Below are 19,704 nucleotides of genomic sequence, written 5' to 3'. Positions count from 1 at the left end.
ACTGCTACTGATACATTGTTGACAGTACTGCTACTGATACATTGTTGACAGTACTGCTACTGATACATTGTTGATAGTACTGCTACTGATACATTGTTGACATTGTTGACACTGCTACTGATACATTGTTGACAGTACTGCTACTGATACATTGTTGACAGTACTGCTACTGATACATTGTTGACAGTACTGCTACTGATACATTGTTGACAGTACTGCTACTGATACATTGTTGACAGTACTGCTACTGATCCATTGTTGACAGTACTGCAATTGATATATTGTTGACAGTACTGATACTGATACATTTTTGACAATACTGCTTCTGATAGGTTGTTGAAGATACTCCTACTGATAGGTAATTGCCAATACTGCGACCATTTGATCCAAAACCGCTAAACACATTAGAGTCTTGTTCACTAACTGCATATCCCCCCTAAAACTGCTTTCTTACGCAGTATGTCTGCACATAGGCCTACATGCTCTTATTTCCCTATGAAATTGTCATCGAAGGTTGTAATTTGGTAGATCAGTTTAATCTACCAGTTTACACTGGATGTCAGTGAAGCATGACAGAACACAATGTAGTAATATATTTCTTGAAACATGGTGCAGCTGTGAGTTTTTGTTGTGTCTGTGATCTATACTCTACATCAGCAGCAGCCTAGAGAGGTGCAAGCTGTTCAATACACTTACCATCAATAAATACACCCTTCCATCAGTGCATGACTTCATGTGTACTGGGCAGACTAAACACACGGTATACCCGGCATATACTCATGTTTTAGGTGTCATGGCAGACAAAGAGGTTTTGGTATAGGATTTGTGTTCATGGCAAAATGAAGAGTATCTCTTTTGTATTAATATTGTACTATTTGTACTTGCAGCAACAAACAAGGTTACCTTCTGAAGGGAAATTATGTCTACTATGCTGTTGATGTTTTGTGGGAATATAAAAGAAAAAGAAAATTTAAAAAATTAGGTTTAGGATTATATACCAGCAGGCATGGTTCTCATCATACTGTGTGGGTGACAGAAAATTGAGACTTACGTTGTGACAGGATACAAGGGTTAATTATACAATGTTTCCATAGTGGAACAAGAACATGGGCAAGAGACCAATCTCATGATGACAGACGTTAAATGATTCAGTATTCAAGAGTTTTGTCAGGAGCATTTCTTTTCTTGAAAAAACTTAGTAGACATTACAAGGAACTGATGTTAAGTCGTGGTGGGTGGATAATTTGATAGGAATGATAATACTACAATGTTGTTTTTTTCTGAAGCTGTTTTTTGTGTAATGGAAGCTAAATGACAAGAAATCTGCGCAGCTGCCTAACATGAGTCCACGGGTGATCGCCTATGTGGAAGTACAGGTTCTCGGACAACATTTAATATCAATTTACATGACATTCGCAACATGGAATCGGAACAATTTGGAAAGAAACCAAAAGCTGACAAATTCCTATGAATTATTTATGATTCAATTTTCCTCCTTGGCAAATTCCTATCAGTCCCCTGGGAGTGTTTGAATTGGAGGAAGTCTTTTGCAAGATGGCTGCTCCCCCATGCGTACACATAGATGTTTTTGGCTGATATATGATGTATGAAGCAACTGTGTTGGAAAACGGGCAGATATTAACCATAGATAAACATTTCCTGTAGATTGTGGTAACTACATCTAGGCAACAGCTTCTTCTCAGGGGCATTCCAGAGCACAACAGGTCCCTAGGAGTGGTGGAGGGATACAGCTATACAAGATTGTATCCTTACACAGGGTCCATGATACAATACATTCACTTATGAACCCTGTACCAACATACATATAATACATTAAAGGTAAATGTTGAACATTTTCTGAACTCTTCCCTGTCAAAACTCTTGCAGACCAACAACTAGGATTGTTTGACTTGATTGATTGAGAATGTGCTCATATGCCAGGTTAGCTAAAAGATCCAGTGAGATTTCCAAACACTTGAAAAGAGCATTCCTCGAATTGCTGGAATGGTTTAAATGTTACGTCAATAAACTGAAGTGCAATTCATCTAAGGAAATGATTGGGGAAAACTGTTAAAGTGTCCTTTATAATGCCTGATAAACTTTCCCACAGTTGTAAAATAAATGTCTAAAACCTGATTGTCTAAAGACAGTGATTTGTGTTGAAGTGGTAAAATAGAATTCCAAAATAAGGTGTAAACTGTTCATCTGCAAGTACGTCACTCAGTGTATCATGCTCTGACGAGTTTCCAAGCCTCTTGTAACCTTTTTGCTGATGAATATTTTAGTGCATTTGACATCAGTTGTCAATCACTTCAGCTATGTTTGTGGTTCATTCATTGAAACTGCACTTAGCAGTATTTCAGTTTTTGGACGATATGGTTTGTGCTGCATCATGTCTGCACCAGAAAATCCAGTGATGTATTATTGAGCAACAGTCTGTGCACCCAGGGTACATTCAAACACAATCAAACACGTCACTAAGCATCACCATGTTATTTCAGATGCCTGTCACTATCACAAATAGTTGCTGGGGACGTATTATAACCCAGAATCTCTGGATATTGGGAGAATGAAGTCAAACATCAATAGTCATATACTTTTGGAATGTCATAAAATGAAATCTGCGAAATTCCATTGATATTGTCAGTGAAACGTTAGATGTGTTTGATGTGAAGGAGTGAATCAAGTGTAATTTGCGTTTCGTGAGAAGACACGGCAATATGTCACGGTTATTAGGATCACTTGTTCCAGACTAAGTCTCCTTTGTCCAAAGGAATAAAGTTTCTAGCACTGAACAGAAGCATCATTTGAGCATTCTCCATAAAAAAAAGAGTCGAAAGAATTTCACAAAGAAATTATTTGCAGTCTCGAAAAGTGATGGAATAATGGGGCGACATGAAATTACTACAGCATCCATCTTTCCTCCAGCTTTGACAAGATTGGAGCGTTGTGTTCTGCTGAGTAGAATTAAGTGAGCCACAGCATGGCTAGCCAGTGGAAGCTGGTCGAGAAACTGCTTAGTATGGTACTAAATCAACTGTTTATTCTATCGTTACTTCACTGAAACTTGTTTTAAGTAATGACAGTTTGATGCTTTCAGAGGAAGCTTGTTTTACGTGTTCCTCAAGCCTTCTTTCCTGTGTACTGACATGATGGTTTTTTATCCTTGAAGTTCTTGTCTTAGAGATGCGATGATAGATGCAATTTTAGCGATTCTGATGTGTTTGTAGAGATATTGTGAGGCAACCTTCAAGTTATAATGAACCATGATGTTTTAACGCTTCATTTTGAATATTGATAGTTTGTGGGCTGAAAAATTGATTTCTTAACATTCTGTGAAAAACTATAGAGATTGATAGTTTCTGACACTTTTGTAATGATTGAAAGTTTGTCTTAAGGGGAAAATGTAGAATATCAGAGACCAATGTATGCATGCTGGTCAGTAAAACATCATTATTTTCAAATGGTTATTTCACACATTGATAATTTTTATGAGATATATGTTTAATTATTTGATGATGGTTTGATTGTACCTGTATTGGATTTGTTATAGATTTTACACTTATATACGTGTATATGTAGGGTCGTTTATAGAGAAGTGGTAGTACAATTGTTGAAATATTTGCTCACCAGTCCATCTGATTTGATTTCCCACATTGCTGAAATACTGCGAACAGCTTTGTGAAACTCACGTCTAGAAATGGGTGTTGGTTTAGTTCATGACTTGAACTTACTGAACTTGTCGATATTGCGTTTGGTAGTTAAGATCCAATAATCTGATAAAGAAAGACATTATCTTGAGCTGTTTGACAGGTAAATTTGATAAATTACATAAACAAGATCTAATAGCCCCATTCAAGTCTGGAAAATGGATTTCACTTATTACATGCAAGTGGCTCCTCAAATTTTAAGGGTGCTTTCATCCAAATCAGGATCAGAATCAAGATGTCTGCTCTTGTGGACGTAAAAATGTAGACTGAATCATTTTGTCAACCAGGGGATTTCAACCAAATCCCTGATTAGTTGGTTGACTGAGAAGATTGACTGAAGGTGTATTTCTTTACACCGAAGGTTAAGTCAGGGATTTTACAACAGCGTTAGTTGATCCAGACCAAGATATCTGCCACATGGGCAGACGGATGATAGATCATGTTTATGAATACAAATTGGTCAGTTAATGCATGGCTGTCATAAACAGTTGGTAGAACAAATCTCTCTGTGTTGGTTGGGTGTTTATTAACTGTTCCATGCGCTGCTGCTGCTGCTGCTGCTGATGGATTGTACATTTGTTGTTGTATCTCATGCAGATAGTCATGTCGCTTGTCTTCGCTGTTGTTTATGTTTTTTGGGCTTAGAGTTTGTTAGAAGTTATTGATTTGTCAGTGGAATGTCTTCACTTTCTGCTTCAAGTTTCCTCTCGCGTTTGAGTTTGTCTGATGTAACAATCAAAACTGTAGTATATTGGCACAGCTCCAGCGTTTGTCTCTTTCATGTCAAAAAGCGATAGATAGAGCAGAAGGTCATCGGGTCCATCCCAGACCAGGTCATACCAACAGACGTTAAAACATGGCACTTGTTGTCACCCTGCCTGATGGTTACCATCATGGCAATTATATAAGAGCTGGTCGACTCGGAAACAAGGCACTTGAACAACTGGTTGGCTTGGTATCAGGTGCTCAAACAAGGACTGTTCTTCGGCTTGGCACTAATGGGTTCAAACAACAACTGGTTGGTTTGGCACCAGGTGTTCAAACACAGATTGGTCAGCTCATCACCAACAGAATCAAGCAAGGACTGGTCAGTTTGATGCCAACAGATTCAAACAAGGAATGGTCAGCTCGGCACCAACAGATTCAAACAAGGACTGGTCAGCTTGGTGCCAAAGGATTCAAACAAGGACTGGTCAGCTTGGTGCCAACAGATTCAAACAAGGTCTGGTTAGCTTGGCACCAAGGAGTTCAAACAAGGACTGATCAGCTTAGTACCAACATACTCAAACAAGGGCTGATTAGTTTGGGACCAGCGAGTTCAGACAAGGAATAGTGGGTTTAGAGTCTGTTGGGTTTTCCTGTTAAACTTTGGGATGGTATCTCTGTGGACAGGCTCTGTAAAACTATTACAAGCCAACAAGAAATAACAGATAAGAGTCTGATTTTCTAGGTGTACAATTAAGTGGTGTGGATTTCGGGGAAGAAAGTTTTCCCATGACATCTGATTAAAGTAAGAAGACATACTTAATTGCAAAACCAACAAGGATATCAAGGGAGCCTGCTGGAACACGAGGGAACGATCTTGGAGAAAGATAATTCTCTGAATGTCTGTGGTTGAAAGATATCTTGCAAGCAATGAGAATTGTATGATGGGGCAGACAGGGAGGGTGTCAAGGAACAGGGCGATGTCAGATAATGAGGAAGGCTAAATGAGGGGTAGATAGACAAAATAACTGCTCCGACAGACTTCTTGTACCAGTGACCACAACCACCCCAGGACGAGAAAATGTCTCAGATGGATGATGAGACACGACCTCTGACATTCGGCTAAATTAAATTTGTGCTGCAGAAAGGAAAGGTGGCTTGATTAGCCTGGGAGGAGAGGATATGAGGAGATACTGATTGATTTGTGAGATCTCCTTACCACCGTGCCACCTCTCATATCATGGCATTGTCCAACTTCTAGTACTGGCAGGGAGGGGTGGTGTCAAAAACATCATGGGCCATTTGTCGGGTGTGGTGTTTATTATGTTCGGGTATTAGAGGGAGTCTTGACTTGGACCATTATCAAACCCAGCATATATGCTTCAAGCCATTTAGAACCCTCTTTGTATGTAAACTCAAATGTATGATGTTAACATGTTGATAAATACCCTAATAACAATAAGATGATCCCTTGACTTGGATTCCTGAGACTTCATGGACAAATAGCATCCATGTCAGTGTCCCCAACTTTGGTAGTTCTGGAATTCTCATATAAGTGGCCTTAAACACAACTCCTACAACACAAGTCCACCAGTCCACCTATACAGTTGATGTTATTGTGAGGTACACTTGATCTAAACTGGTATATACACTGTCTCCCTGATGCTGTCATCCCTCACTATAGCGCTGGCTTCAGGCTCCGTGCATGATATCGATATCAGACATCCATGTTATTCCTAATATGGCATTTATGTGATACCATATTTTCTTGTGTATTTCTTGCGTGCTTGAGTATAAAACATTATGAATTCTAAATCCCTTGGCCCTTAATAGATGTCAATTCTTATTGGAGGAAATATGGTACAATTAAATGGTTATATTGTCTTGGACACTTAATGCTGACTGTGCATGTGTATTAGTGCTTTGTTGCTCTGAGCCGTAGCATACTTGAAAGTTGTATATTTCGGAAATTCCTATGAGGAAAAACTATCATGTATTGCAGGGAGATACCCAGTTTTTCTACAGTATTGGAATATGAAAATAAAACAACATAGTATGTCTTGAGGTGATCCCTCAGAATAATCTTTGTGGTATGATCAACTTGAAGCACATAATGACAACATTTTGATAAAGTACAACGTATTGGAATTGGAGAAGAATGTTGTTTTTGTAAATAGGAATGTGAAAGCTAGCTTTCCAGAATATTCTCATGCCAGTCTGTCAGTCATGGGCATTAAATCCACAGCATGTTGATTCACCAAATATCACATGTCAAATTCATTTTGTAACCTTCAATTATACAAGTTGTATATAATTTTCTCATGAGAACAAAACAAGCTAATGTCTTTATCCCACGATATAAGCTTTCCCTTAAAATATTGGTTTCTTAGCTCAAGGTCATTTGTGCCAAGAAGTGTGTGTTTATGACGCAATCAATGTCTTAAGAGGTTTATCAGGGACTATTTGGTTCCTCATTCATGTTGATGAGTATCGGCTATGAGCTGTTTCTTCAGACTACATACAATACCGAGCAGCCATGGAACATGTTATGCATTATAAAATCATTATTTACATTGATAATAGAATTGGTAAATGCCACAGGAATGATTGTCCATTAGCAAGGAGGTCAATACGCGCTGGATGATGACGACAGTAGTGATTGTTGGTGTCGTGAAACCCTGGAACAGTCGTGGAGAAGTTTTGTTAAAGTACAGACACGTGACATTTGTCTAACTTGTATGTGTTATTGTTTCATGTGAAAAGGGTAGCACTGATGTTTTTATTTTCAAACTAAAGGTAGCCACGACATGTTTCTATGGGGCGTTCATAAACATTCTTCCGGGAGCGTTAATACATAAACATTCTACACGTGAAGATTCAGGTTAGAATTGATCTTCAGTAACCCATGCTTGTTGTAAGAGGCGACTAAGGGGATCGGGTGGTCAGGCTCCCTGACTGGGTTGACTCATTTCATCGTATCCCAATTGCATTGAAAGATGCTCATGCTGTTGACCATTGGATTGTCAGGTCCAGACTTGATTATTTACCGACCGCTGCCATATAGGTGGAATATTGCTGAGTGCGGTTTAAAACTAAACTCACTCACTCACTCACTCACTCACTCACTCACTCACTCACTCACTCACTCACTCACATTCATCCAGGATAGTTTATATGTATGTGTTCAATCAGGAGAGTTCATGTATACACGTGTGTAACTGTAGATAAATCAAATATTGAGGACCAGAAGAAAGCATACAGAAGTAAGAACTATTGTTCTGGTCAATAGGCTTCACTTCATGTCACCTCAGGTGACCAAACAACAGATAGCATACTTTGTCAGATAAAATGTGATATTTACGACTAAGCCTGACCAGTCATGATGATTTACTGTTTGAGTTGTGATTCTTGTTACGCTATGCACTGCTTTATGAGCAGGGATTAAGATTACAGTGCGTATTTGGCTCGTAAACCTAGACAGAAATAGCAGTCACATGTTCACATGTACACGATCTGCAGTGAGTGAGTTAAGACATACCCAATAATACAATGACACAGTGTTCAGAATAAATTGTATCTGAAACAAATATTTTAGTAGGAATACTTTCTTCTAATGCCATGTTTTCCTACAGGGTTTTATCTAGCTAAGTAATCTCTATGGTCAGGTTGATGTACTTTTCACATATGGAACATCTTGACGAGTCAGTGTTTGTGTTCCCACGGACAAACTATTTCCATCCCGTTCAAATAGTATGTTGACAGTCAAACTCTAGCTGATATGACAGTCAAAGTAGTGCAGCTATGATATATATGATATATGTATCCATTCTGTCAAGGGAGGCCAGTTTGAAGGCAGTGATGGTGGTATGAGTGTGGCTGCTGTGAAAAAAGTGACTTGGTTCTGTCTTTGTAAACTGATGGAACGGGGGAAAGTCGTATCAGATGGTCACACAATTCCACCAAAATTCATGTAAACATTATTGATTGCATTTCTAATCAAACTAATAAAAGAGATTACAAACAGATAAGACAAATCTGTATTATCGCTTCTGCCATTTGGTTGAGCCAGTAATGTTCGCATATAGGTGTTCATTTGTAGACGCTCCTTTATGGGAGTTCATGTACAGGTGTTCATGAAAGAAAGATAATCCGAGAATGTTCATACAGGTGAGTTTTTTACGATGCCGGTATCCTCATGTAAGAGTGTTGAAGCCAGAAAGTTCCTGCAGCTGGACACAATTGCAAGTGACATAAAGTTGAGCTACCATGGAGTGTCCCTGTCACTCCTTCAGCTCCTCCATCTTGTGATCAATATTCCATGTTCTTCAGTGCAGCAGACAAGTGGATTGCCGACTTGTGCTAGTGTAAGACTAGGCACACATACATTGTCTGTCCAGGAAGGTGCACCTACAAGGAAGAGAAAGCACCTGCCAAAGCATTTCATTTCTTATAGTGAGAGTATTATCTGTGGGAAAATTTTGCAGTTGTACCTGAACATCAAGCTTTGTCTCTTGTACATGAACATCAAGCTTTGTCTCTTGTACCTGAACATCAAGCTATGTCTCTTGTACCTGAACATCAAGCTTTGTCTCTTGTACCTGAACATCAAGCTTTGTCTCTTGTACCTGAACATCAAGCTTTGTCTCTTGTACCTGAACATCAAGCTTTGTCTCTTGTACCTGAACATCAAGCTTGGTCTCTTGTACCTGAACATCAAGCTTTGTCTCTTGTACCTGAACATCAAGCTTTGTCTCTTGTACATGAACATCAAGCTTTGTCTCTTGTACATGAACATCAAGCTTGGTCTCTTGTACCTGAACATCAAGCTTTGTCTCTTGTACCTGAACATCAAGCTTTGTCTCTTGTACCTGAACATCAAGCTTCGTCTCTTGTACCTGAACATCAAGCTTCGTCTCTTGTACATGAACATCATGCTTTGTCTCTTGCACCTGAACATCAAGCTTTGTCTCTTGTACCTGAACATCAAGCTTGAGATCACACTTGATGACAAGAGTATCAAGATTGAGAGTTACTTGGTAGTGGCTGACTATATTGTTTTGTGTATTTTGATGCCTTAATGTGAATAGCTTGCCATGCCTGTTGCCCATCTGTCAGTTATGGTTGGAGGGTGTAGTGATCCCATGCTCCTGGCTGTGAGGACATTTACATATCCACTTTGTGGGAATTGATTCAGGTATAGAGTATTTCAAGGATGGTGAGTTTTCATGGACTTGATGCCTGGCCTGCTGGGCGGCTAACTCATGACAGAGCTTTGAAACTGTATTTATTACTTAGTGAGTGAGTATGGTTTTATGCCACTTTTAGCAATATTCCAGCAATATCACGTTGGGGTACACCGGAAAAGGGCTTCACACGTTGTACCCATGACGGGCGAATGCTTAAACCACTGGGTTACCCCACCACCCCATTTTTGTTACTTGAAGAAGTCAATCTTAATAGTTATGTAAGGACATCATTTGTCATAATTTGTCACAACTTAGTGCTACTGCTTCTTGAATGTGAAGAACAGAACCCAACTATTCGGTGTGGTGAGGCGGTGCTTGCACCACCCGGCTACCCTACTCCTACGGTTATCTTATCTAATGCTCATTACAAATGGAGAAACTATGGTGGGCTGCACATGATGCTCACACAGCCACGTTGAACCCTTGTTGGTTTTGATAGGCTTACTGTCATATCCATCCCTTTCTAAACAATGGATCCTGCCATAATCATCACCTGTTTTGTCTTCATATAAACTGTTCCTGAAACCTTCCTAACTTGCTCTTCTGCCAGCTGTGAGCCCATGGGCATTCTGGGTTAGAATCTGTCTAGGTAACCTGTGCAGGTCATAATGTAGTGGATTGGATGTCAGTGTGTATGTGGATTGGATGTCAGTGTGTATGTGGATTGGATGTGTATGTGGATTGGATGTCAGTGTGTATGTGGATTGCATGCCATCATCCCCAAACAGTGGGGCTTGCTGTTTTTGTATCTCCGCAGGGGCGGTGGGGTAGCCTAGTGGTTCAAGTGTTGGCTTGTCACACTGGAGACCCGGGTTCGATTGCCCACATGTACAATGTGTGAAGGCAATTTCTGGTGTCACCCGCCATGATATTGCTGAAATATTACCAAAAGCGGTGTAAACCTATTCTCACTCACCTGTATCCCACCAGAACAGTCTGATCCCTGCTTTCAGACCTCCATCATATAGCTGCATGAGGGCCGAGCGTGATGTGAACTAACAAATGAAAGCAAACTGACTACAATAGCCTACAGCTACAGACAGAGCACATGACACAATCAATCCTTGATCTCAGTCACAAAGAAACAATTGCTGGTATTTAGGAGATTTAACTTTACATGACACGGCAAACCCGGTAGTTGGTCTTTATTAATTTCATTACGGTGTGGCATTGATTGTGTGCATTTAGATATTGATGAGGAAATAGACAAGATTGGATTGGCTTTTGAGTTGAAACAGCTTCTGCGATCTTGAAGAATAGGTCAGAATAGTGAAAGTGAAAGATGATTCTGTACATCTGTTAGCCTGCCTTAACAGATCAAAACTACACACACCATGGTCAAAAAAGGAAATCCTGATCAGAATCGACCAGGAACTCATGTGAAATGATGGATGCACTTCTGGCGAAGATCATAAGAAGTAGAACAGAAATAGATACATAATCTTAATCGCTGGGTAAAATGGATAGGAATCTGTTTTGACTCGGCAGCCATCATTCCAGATAGGGAGAGATCAATGGATGATCTCGTCAGCAGAAGAGAAAGTGTGTTTTTATACCAGGGCAATATCTGGTGGAGGATATGAAGGTGTTTTATGTTAGGGTTCCGTGAGTCAGGTTTCCCACAGAATTGACTCTAACCACAGAATTGTCGGTTGTTAATCTTTTTCGATCTTAGTATTCCTGCTAACATGCTAGAGGTTTCAATGAACTCAATGGATGGTCTAATCAGGTGATGTGTCTTCTGCTCCAACTTGTGTCATGGAAGATGAAAGAAGTGGGCTTTGTTTGTCCATAGTCCCTATGATAGAGAAGATGAAGCTTCTTGTAAGTCAAGGTTAAAAAAGTCATTATAGAAAAATGTTAACATGTCAAGTAGTGCTGAAAAATTATTGCTAAGACTTTTTACGAAGTTTATGAGATTAATGAAGACATGCAATATGACGTGTAATTTAGTTCTTGTCAAATAGTGGAAATGTAAGATTTACACTTCATGTAAAGAGATATAGGAGCCATCATAGCTATTGTACACCTGACTGGGGTTTGGGGTGGCCTTGTGGATGAAGTGTTTCCATCATGGCAAGGGTACAGGTTTGATTCCCCACATGGGTACAATGTTTGAAGCCATTTCTATCGCTGGGTAAAATGGATAGGAATCTGTTTTGACTCGGCAGCCATCATTCCAGATAGGGAGAGATCAATGGATGATCTCGTCAGCAGAAGAGAAAGTGTGTTTTTATACCAGGGCAATATCTGGTGGAGGATATGAAGGTGTTTTATGTTAGGGTTCCGTGAGTCAGGTTTCCCACAGAATTGACTCTAACCACAGAATTGTCGGTTGTTAATCTTTTTCGATCTTAGTATTCCTGCTAACATGCTAGAGGTTTCAATGAACTCAATGGATGGTCTAATCAGGTGATGTGTCTTCTGCTCCAACTTGTGTCATGGAAGATGAAAGAAGTGGGCTTTGTTTGTCCATAGTCCCTATGATAAAGAAGATGAAGCTTCTTGTAAGTCAAGGTTAAAAAAGTCATTATAGAAAAATGTTAACATGTCAAGTAGTGCTGAAAAATTATTGCTAAGACTTTTTACGAAGTTTATGAGATTAATGAAGACATGCAATATGACGTGTAATTTAGTTCTTGTCAAATAGTGGAAATGTAAGATTTACACTTCATGTAAAGAGATATAGGAGCCATCATAGCTATTGTACACCTGACTGGGGTTTGGGGTGGCCTTGTGGATGAAGTGTTTCCATCATGGCAAGGGTACAGGTTTGATTCCCCACATGGGTAAAATGTTTGAAGCCATTTCTAGTGTCCGCATTAGTGAGTGAATATGTAAAAAGCAGTGTAAAACAATGCTCACTGACTGGGCCACACAGTGCAAGAGAGTTATAATTCCCTGTCATGTCATCTGTAGTTCAATGACTTAGTGGGGCGGTGGGGTAGCCTAGTGGTTGAAGCGTTGGCTCGTCAGGCCGAGGACCCAGGTTCGAATCCCCACATGGGTACAATGTGTGAAGCCCATTTCTGGTGTCCCCCGCCGTGATGTTGCTGGAATATTGCTAAAAGCAGCGTAAAACCAAAACTCGGTCAGTCAGTAGATGGGGGCTGCATTTATAGTCTGTTTGGGTCAAAATGATACCGATGAATCACAATCTAACACCAAATCGGTTCATGATCAAACATTCATTTCAACGCAGAATGTAATGAAAACATCAGACCAACTCTGGAAAAAAAGTTTCATAACGTTTGTCTCAAAAATTAAACAAATTACTTAACTGCATAAAGAAGGTGTGAATGTGGTTGTGACTGTTGGTGTAGATCTATAGTGATGTAAGAACAATGGTATACATCACCTCATGGCTGCAGATAGTACATGATGAACCAGAGGATGACCCCTGAACAGTGAGAGACAGAATAGTCAGTCAAATACATCAGCATGTTTTGAATCTTTCCCATTCGACATGACTCAGGGGCGGTGGGGTAGCCTAGTGGTTAAAGCGTTGGCTTGTCACGCCATAGACCCGGGTTCAATCCCCACATGGGTACAATGTGTGAAGCCCATTTCTGGTGTCCCCGGCCGTGATGTTGCTGGAATATTGCTAAAAGCGGGGTAAAACCAAACTCAGTCAGTCAGTCGACATGCCTCAACAGGGTTTCAGTCACTAGATAGCTGGACCAGAGTTTGAACCACCCCAGTATCACAATGAGTTAACAAGTGGCGTTGTGTCAGTCTTTCAGACTCTTGTCCTAACATCAATCTCTGACACTTCGGGTCCAATTAAGTACATAGAATTTGAATTTGATCTAACGGAGAAAAGTCAGTACCTTGTGTGTCTGTTGATTAATAGTAAATATCTCCGTGCTATCTATGTTGGTTGTACTTAGTACATAATAGCTTCGCCAGTCTAGCACTTCAAATACTTCATGATCGGCTACGTTAGATTATTTTCATTTTATATGTCTGATCGCAAGTGCTGTTTAGCAATTGGAAGTCCGACAAGGTTGTAATTATCTGTTTTTCATCTCTGGAAAAAGAAATATGATTTGTGTGTGGTATATATTAGATTGGATAGGTATATCAAGCTTCATTAGCTGTAACGACGTGATATAATTAGTTGCCATTGATCTGATGTATTTCAGTTGCTGGGCTGGATAGGATGTCGTTGTAGACTGCTGGTTTTGGAGTCTTTATGATAAATGTCAACACAGTGATTTGGGACTGTCTGAGTTCATGTTCTGTGTGTGTGAATGATCAATCGTACTGAGAAATATACCTTGACTGTGTCATGATGTTGTAGCATACATTTATATGTTGTGGACAAATGTGTGGAATCCTAGTTGACAATTTTGGACAAAAGTCCTTCAGGAAAGACAGGCGTCACGAAAGTGTTATTCAGAAGCCAAGGTTCAGTACAGTAGGGTGCAGTGTGTGAAACCCATTTCATGTGGGGGTGGCGGGTTAAAGCATGTCATGCAGTAGACCCAGGTGCGATTCCCAGCATGGGTACAATGTGTGCAGCCCATTTCTGGCATCCTTCGCCATAAAATCACTGGAATATAGCTCAAACCTAATCCACTCACTCACACATTTCATGTAGCCCCTGCTACAATTAAATTTATTAATATTGCGAAATGAAGATAAAACAACTTGCTCATTCTTAATGGATTTTTCTTAAATGGATTTGATGTGTATTAACATATACATATTACAAATAACTCACATTCATTTTGGACTGGACTATAAATAGCCTGTCCCTGACATGTTCTTTCAAGGGCATAAGCACACACCGTTCAATTATCCACAAAGTCTGAATGTAAACATTATTTATTTCAGCAGTCAATCACTGAATATTTACATGACATGGGAGTTTGATTGGTCAATTGACTTGGTGCTTTCTGAAAGCATTTTGTTTGAGCATGGAGTAAAGAGTATGGTAGAAATTAAGTTATATTGGGAGTTTTGTTTGTCGTTTTGATGTGTTTCTGACAGATATGTTTATAAGGCACACTTTGTCTGCATTTAGGAAGATATAGATAGCACAGTTTTGACATGTTTATCGTGAGCAAATTAGTTGTCGTCAATTAACGAAGATCAGTCAATTTGTTCCGGAGAATGTGTATGACTTTCCTCAGACTTCAAATGGATTGGGAATTAGGAGGAAACTGAACTAGCCGCTTATGCAGGCTTGTTTCAACTGATCTTCTGGTTGTAGTTTAAAAAAAATTATTTTGATAAATGCAGTTGTAATGAAGTGAAAGGGGGTTTAAAGTTCCATTCAAGATAACTGCACTTACATTACAGCGTGCATGCATCTCTTTACTTTAGCTTGCAGTCCTCATGTCACTGAAGGCTTGTGGGGACAATCAATGCCGGTGGTTTCAGTGCCAGGCCTAACAGAGGCTGGGTACCTAATGGTTAAACGTTCAGCCATCACGCTTTAAGCCCAGGTTTAAGTTTGTGAAGTCCATTTCTGGAGTCCCTTGCATGGTATTGTTGAGATATTGTGAAAAAAATGTGAAACCTCATTCACTCAGCCTACTGTTTGTTCCTGACTTACTATACTGGACAAAATAAGTTAGGGATATTGGTATTTTTATGATTGATATTTTATCAGTGTGTCAATACGACTGTCAGAACTAAAAACTCATCTTTTTCTAGCTACCTACTAGTTTCTCCATTTTCTCTGCACAGCGCCACTGAGCAGCACTGGCTGGACATTAGGCGCTTAAACAAATGCATTATTATTATTATTATATGCAAACAAAGATTTTAGGACAAAACTATAGTATGCTGCCATGTACACCTCATGGGTCTCGGTGTATGTTATACCACTCAAGAAAACACGTGCAACCTGACATGAAATGTGTGAAGTGTTTGCCAAGATGCATGTATCTTACATTAGTTTGAACAAAGCGTACTCGTTGTTGAATGTGATGTAAATGATTGTTTCAGGGTCTCTCCTCAGTCACTTTGTGGAGCCTATCTACATCGACAGCATCGTCCTGGGCAGCCTGTACCATGGTGACCATCTCTCCCGCGCTGTCTACGCACGCATCAACAACATCGAGAACATTTACATGCCTTTCATGCTCAATAGGCCTTTCCTCAGTGGCATATCCAACCCGGAATCCCGGCAGCCAGGGAAGGCGCCCAACTTCAGTGTCAACTGGTGCCATGGCGATGATGGCTTCGAGGTGATCAACGCAACCACAGGGAAGACAGAACAAGGCCCAATGTCTCGTGTGTGCAAGCAGTCGTTGTTTCAGCATTTTGACAAACTCTTCGGCCAGGTTTCCTCGGTGACAAGTCAAACCATCACAACACGTCCAAAGTTGTATTCCGAGGCCAAGGCAGGTGTTATGGACTATCAACTGGCTAAGCAGCAGCTATTCAAAGCATTCCAGAAGAGTGGGCTCGGGAGCTGGGTGACAAAACCCATTGAGCTTGACCAGTTTGAGCTTATTTCAAGTTGAGTTGTCTCCCTTCATTAACATGATTATCTCCCTTCCTGGTGAGATACATACCACTGTTTAAGCTCAAACATGCTGATTGTACTGAAAGAAATGATTAGTTTTGAACTAAATTTAGAGTTATATTTGAGACTTGAGATGTGTTCATGTAATTGTGAGAGTAAAACTTAGTTTTCTTTCTTCTCTTTCTAACTACATTGTCTGTAGAAATATCAGATGCTTCTTTGTAAAAGATATGAACTGGAGATCCACATTGGAAATGTGGCAGAGAAACTATACCAGTGTATATGTGGATAGTATCATGAAGGTTGAAAAGGGGTCTGTAGAAAGTAAAGACAAGATATGTACACTCAGGTTGTCACTTTTAAACCTATTCAGGTTTTCCTTGGTATTTTTTTAGATAATTGTTTTTTGCAGACATTATGCTTGCGTCAACTTCACACTGAACTTAAATTGGGATTTCCTGTTTTCATTTCTTTTAATTTTGAACTTTTCAACTTGTGATTTTATGCCACTGTCCATGCAGTGAACGTTTTGTTTCAACACTGACTTGTTTCTTTTATTCAACTGTGTTCTCAAACTTTTTATCTTTTGTTTCATCTGTTAATTTGTTACTAATGATGTATGAATTCAAGAATCATGATGAGAAAGGAAGGAATTGTACAAATACATGTCAACATGACCATTCTGAACTCACAATATACTCTTTCACTATTTGTGTGCTGATGTTTCAAAACTTTTTAGAAACAGGACATATCAAAGATTGGTGAATCACTCCTAACCCAAATATTTTGTAAATGAGAAGAGAAAAACAATCAAATGCTGTGCTGTCTCAATATCTTGGGCTTATTTCTCGATAAGTAACATTATAGGGCGGTGGGGTAGCCTAGTGGTTAAAGCGTTGGCTCGTCACGCCAAAGAACCGGGTTCGAATCCCCACATGGGTACAATGTGTGAAGCCCATTTCTGGTGTCCCTCGACGTGATGTTGCTGGAATATTGCTAAAAGCGGCGTAACACCAACCTCAGTCAGTCAGTCAGTCAGTAACATTCTAGGTCTGGTTATTGCCATGGGTTTAGATAGTAATATGGCTATGGGTGAAAGTATAGGTACAGGATATTGCTACAGATGGGAAGTTGGTGTTACCAGGGTTTTATCCTGAAGGGAAACACTTAGCATTTCATCTGTAATTAGTTTTCCTCATGATAAGTACAAATTAATACATGACTTGTTTTATGGACAACTTCTATTTTTTCTTTATGTGACATTTCAGAGCTAATTCTTGCTGCTTCACCTGATGTATTCATGTCCAGTTCTAAATGCCTTTCAAGATCAGTACAGATGTTTCCTTGTTTGTAAGTCCAGGTCTTGCAAGTAGTGTATGGCTCCCTACAGCCCTAGTTCACTGTCACCTCGAAACACTGCATCTATGATGCACTCTCCGACATCCTGAATCTTTGATATGTCCCATGTGTCACGGATGTCAACATTTTTCTCAAGTTCAGAAACAAATTAGTTGTAGAAAACTTATCTGGAAATTGTCACTTGTCATGGATTATGGAAATTGTCAAATTTTATAAAAAAATCAAACTCACTTTTTGTCTTCTCTGCTGGTACAGGTCATGAATGCATACATTTTACTTGCAAATCCTGACACTTTTCAGTGGAATGGCAGAAGCCTGGCAGTGTGGGTCTATTGGTTAGAGACTTGGCTGAACAGTCAGCATTACCATGTAATTGCTCACACAGTTTACATTTGTTTGTTTTTTTACAAGTTAGTGTGTTTACTTTGTGTAGTTTCTAGTACTGGGCAGAGATCTGACAAGACAAGGTGGCTTCTTGTAGTAGTACTGAAGTCAAGTCGTCCCTGGTCTGGACTAATGCAGGAACTTTGTGTTTATAAGTAACAGACCATATCATCACTGTTCCACAATACGAACATCCTCTTGCAGAGTTGCCTCCCTCATCCCTACCTGGATTCACTTAGGTTAACCAGAGTGGTAAGTGTCTGGGTGGGGCTTCCATCTTGGAGTGAGGTACTGGTAATAACCTTAACGATGATGCTAGACTATTTATAGCTCACTGAAGTACAGTTTCAGATGGAGTTGCACCTAGTCAGGCGCCATGGAATATCGGTATTTGATGAAACCAAAATTTTCCCTTTTGAACTTCAGAGAGCTCAGTTCCTTTTCAGGGGAAAAATAATAAATTGACAAAATTTTATAGTGTAATAAAAGAATTAAACTTACCAGTTTAACACATTAACTTTGCTTGATGTCAGTAACAAGGAAGAGGAGGCCTTAAAGGCTGAACTCTTTCTAACATCACTTGTTCTTTTCTGATGCATGGCCGGATTTCCACATAGAGTTAATGCATCAAAAGAAGATATTTTGTATACAAACAACTGTAGAGTTAAGTCACTTTAGTTACTGACATTTTTAAACAGAAGCTGTTCAATTAGCAAATCAACATTTTTATATACTTGTTTTTGATGTCATGTTGAATTTTAACTCACTCACTCTTATGTACCTGTGAATATTTCACTTTATACTTCACTGGGAGCTGCGAGCGAGGTTTGCTTGTCAGATGTTGCTAGGATATATATTTCACTAGGATATATATTTCACACGTGTAAATTGTCCATCAGAACTGTGTACAGGTTATCATCATCCAGCTGTCTGACGCCAGAAGATAGCCAAGTTGTTTGCGCCTTTGCCCATGTTCATTTACGTCTTCAGTTCAAGGCAGTTTGTTTCACTTACATAAGTTTTTATTGAATTCTTAATCATGTGTGTACTTAATGCGGAAAAACAATAACATTTGAAAAATATATTCTGTAATCATGAAGACATTTTTGTGTGTGTTCTCAGAGACTGGTCATTTATTACGGGATGAAGAAGGGGACATCTTTGATCTACTAATGTTTTGAAAGTAATGCTTTCACAACCCTCCCTGAAAAGACAAAATTATTCAATACCTCTTCATATTTTATTAAAAATGTCCATTTTTTATGACCCTTACCTTGAGATTGTCATAGCTCTTGATGATTGCCCCCACCCAGGATAGATGACCAGTCCCTATATTCAGGTACGATGTCCGTTTTTTTTAACATCAACTCATAACATACCTTCTCCTGTGGTGACCTCACTGATATCATGTGACTAGATCATAACATACCCTCAAATATTCCTGTTGATCACCAACATTTGTTAACTTGAAGCTTCATATGAATAAACTCCTTGCAGTTCTACATTGTTTTCTTTTTAATGGCTGAACTTGGACATCAGGTTGAACTAGGTCACATAAGTAGTTTGTCTGAAGACGTTTCAAGTAATACATTCTTTGTCCTATTTTAATGCAATATTTGAACTTGTAACTAATGGGCCTGACAATCAAGGTGATCAACAAACATGCCTCTGTGGTGTGGTTGTTCGTTGTTTAATACAACACTGAACAGAATCACAGTAATCTGCTCTCATAAAGTGGCAACCAGTATTCTTACATGGCCTTCCCTTCAACTAAGTGACAAGTATCACTTGTCTCACATATTAGGGCTGTAACCGACAC

The 19,704-nt window shown here is 39.5% G+C and overlaps 1 protein-coding gene across 1 annotated transcript in view; it reads left to right on the top strand.

Moving 5' to 3' along the window:
- The window catches only part of LOC124262724 (double-stranded RNA-specific editase 1-like), a 211,872-nt gene extending 192,485 nt beyond the window's left edge, over positions 1-19,387 (top strand). Inside the window, 1 exon segment of the mRNA XM_046697264.1 lies at positions 15,620-19,387. Within this exon segment, the coding sequence (XP_046553220.1) occupies positions 15,620-16,140 (521 nt within the window). The 3' untranslated portion in view covers positions 16,141-19,387.
- Positions 19,388-19,704: the final 317 nt, after the last annotated feature.

The sequence above is a fragment of the Haliotis rubra genome, unplaced genomic scaffold (genome assembly GCF_003918875.1).
Source record: "Haliotis rubra isolate DU_JTF1 unplaced genomic scaffold, ASM391887v1 Scf85, whole genome shotgun sequence".
NCBI classification, from domain to species: domain Eukaryota; kingdom Metazoa; phylum Mollusca; class Gastropoda; order Lepetellida; family Haliotidae; genus Haliotis; species Haliotis rubra.
The sequence above is the reverse complement of the archived record's forward strand: the minus strand, read 5'-3'. Positions and strand labels throughout refer to the sequence as shown.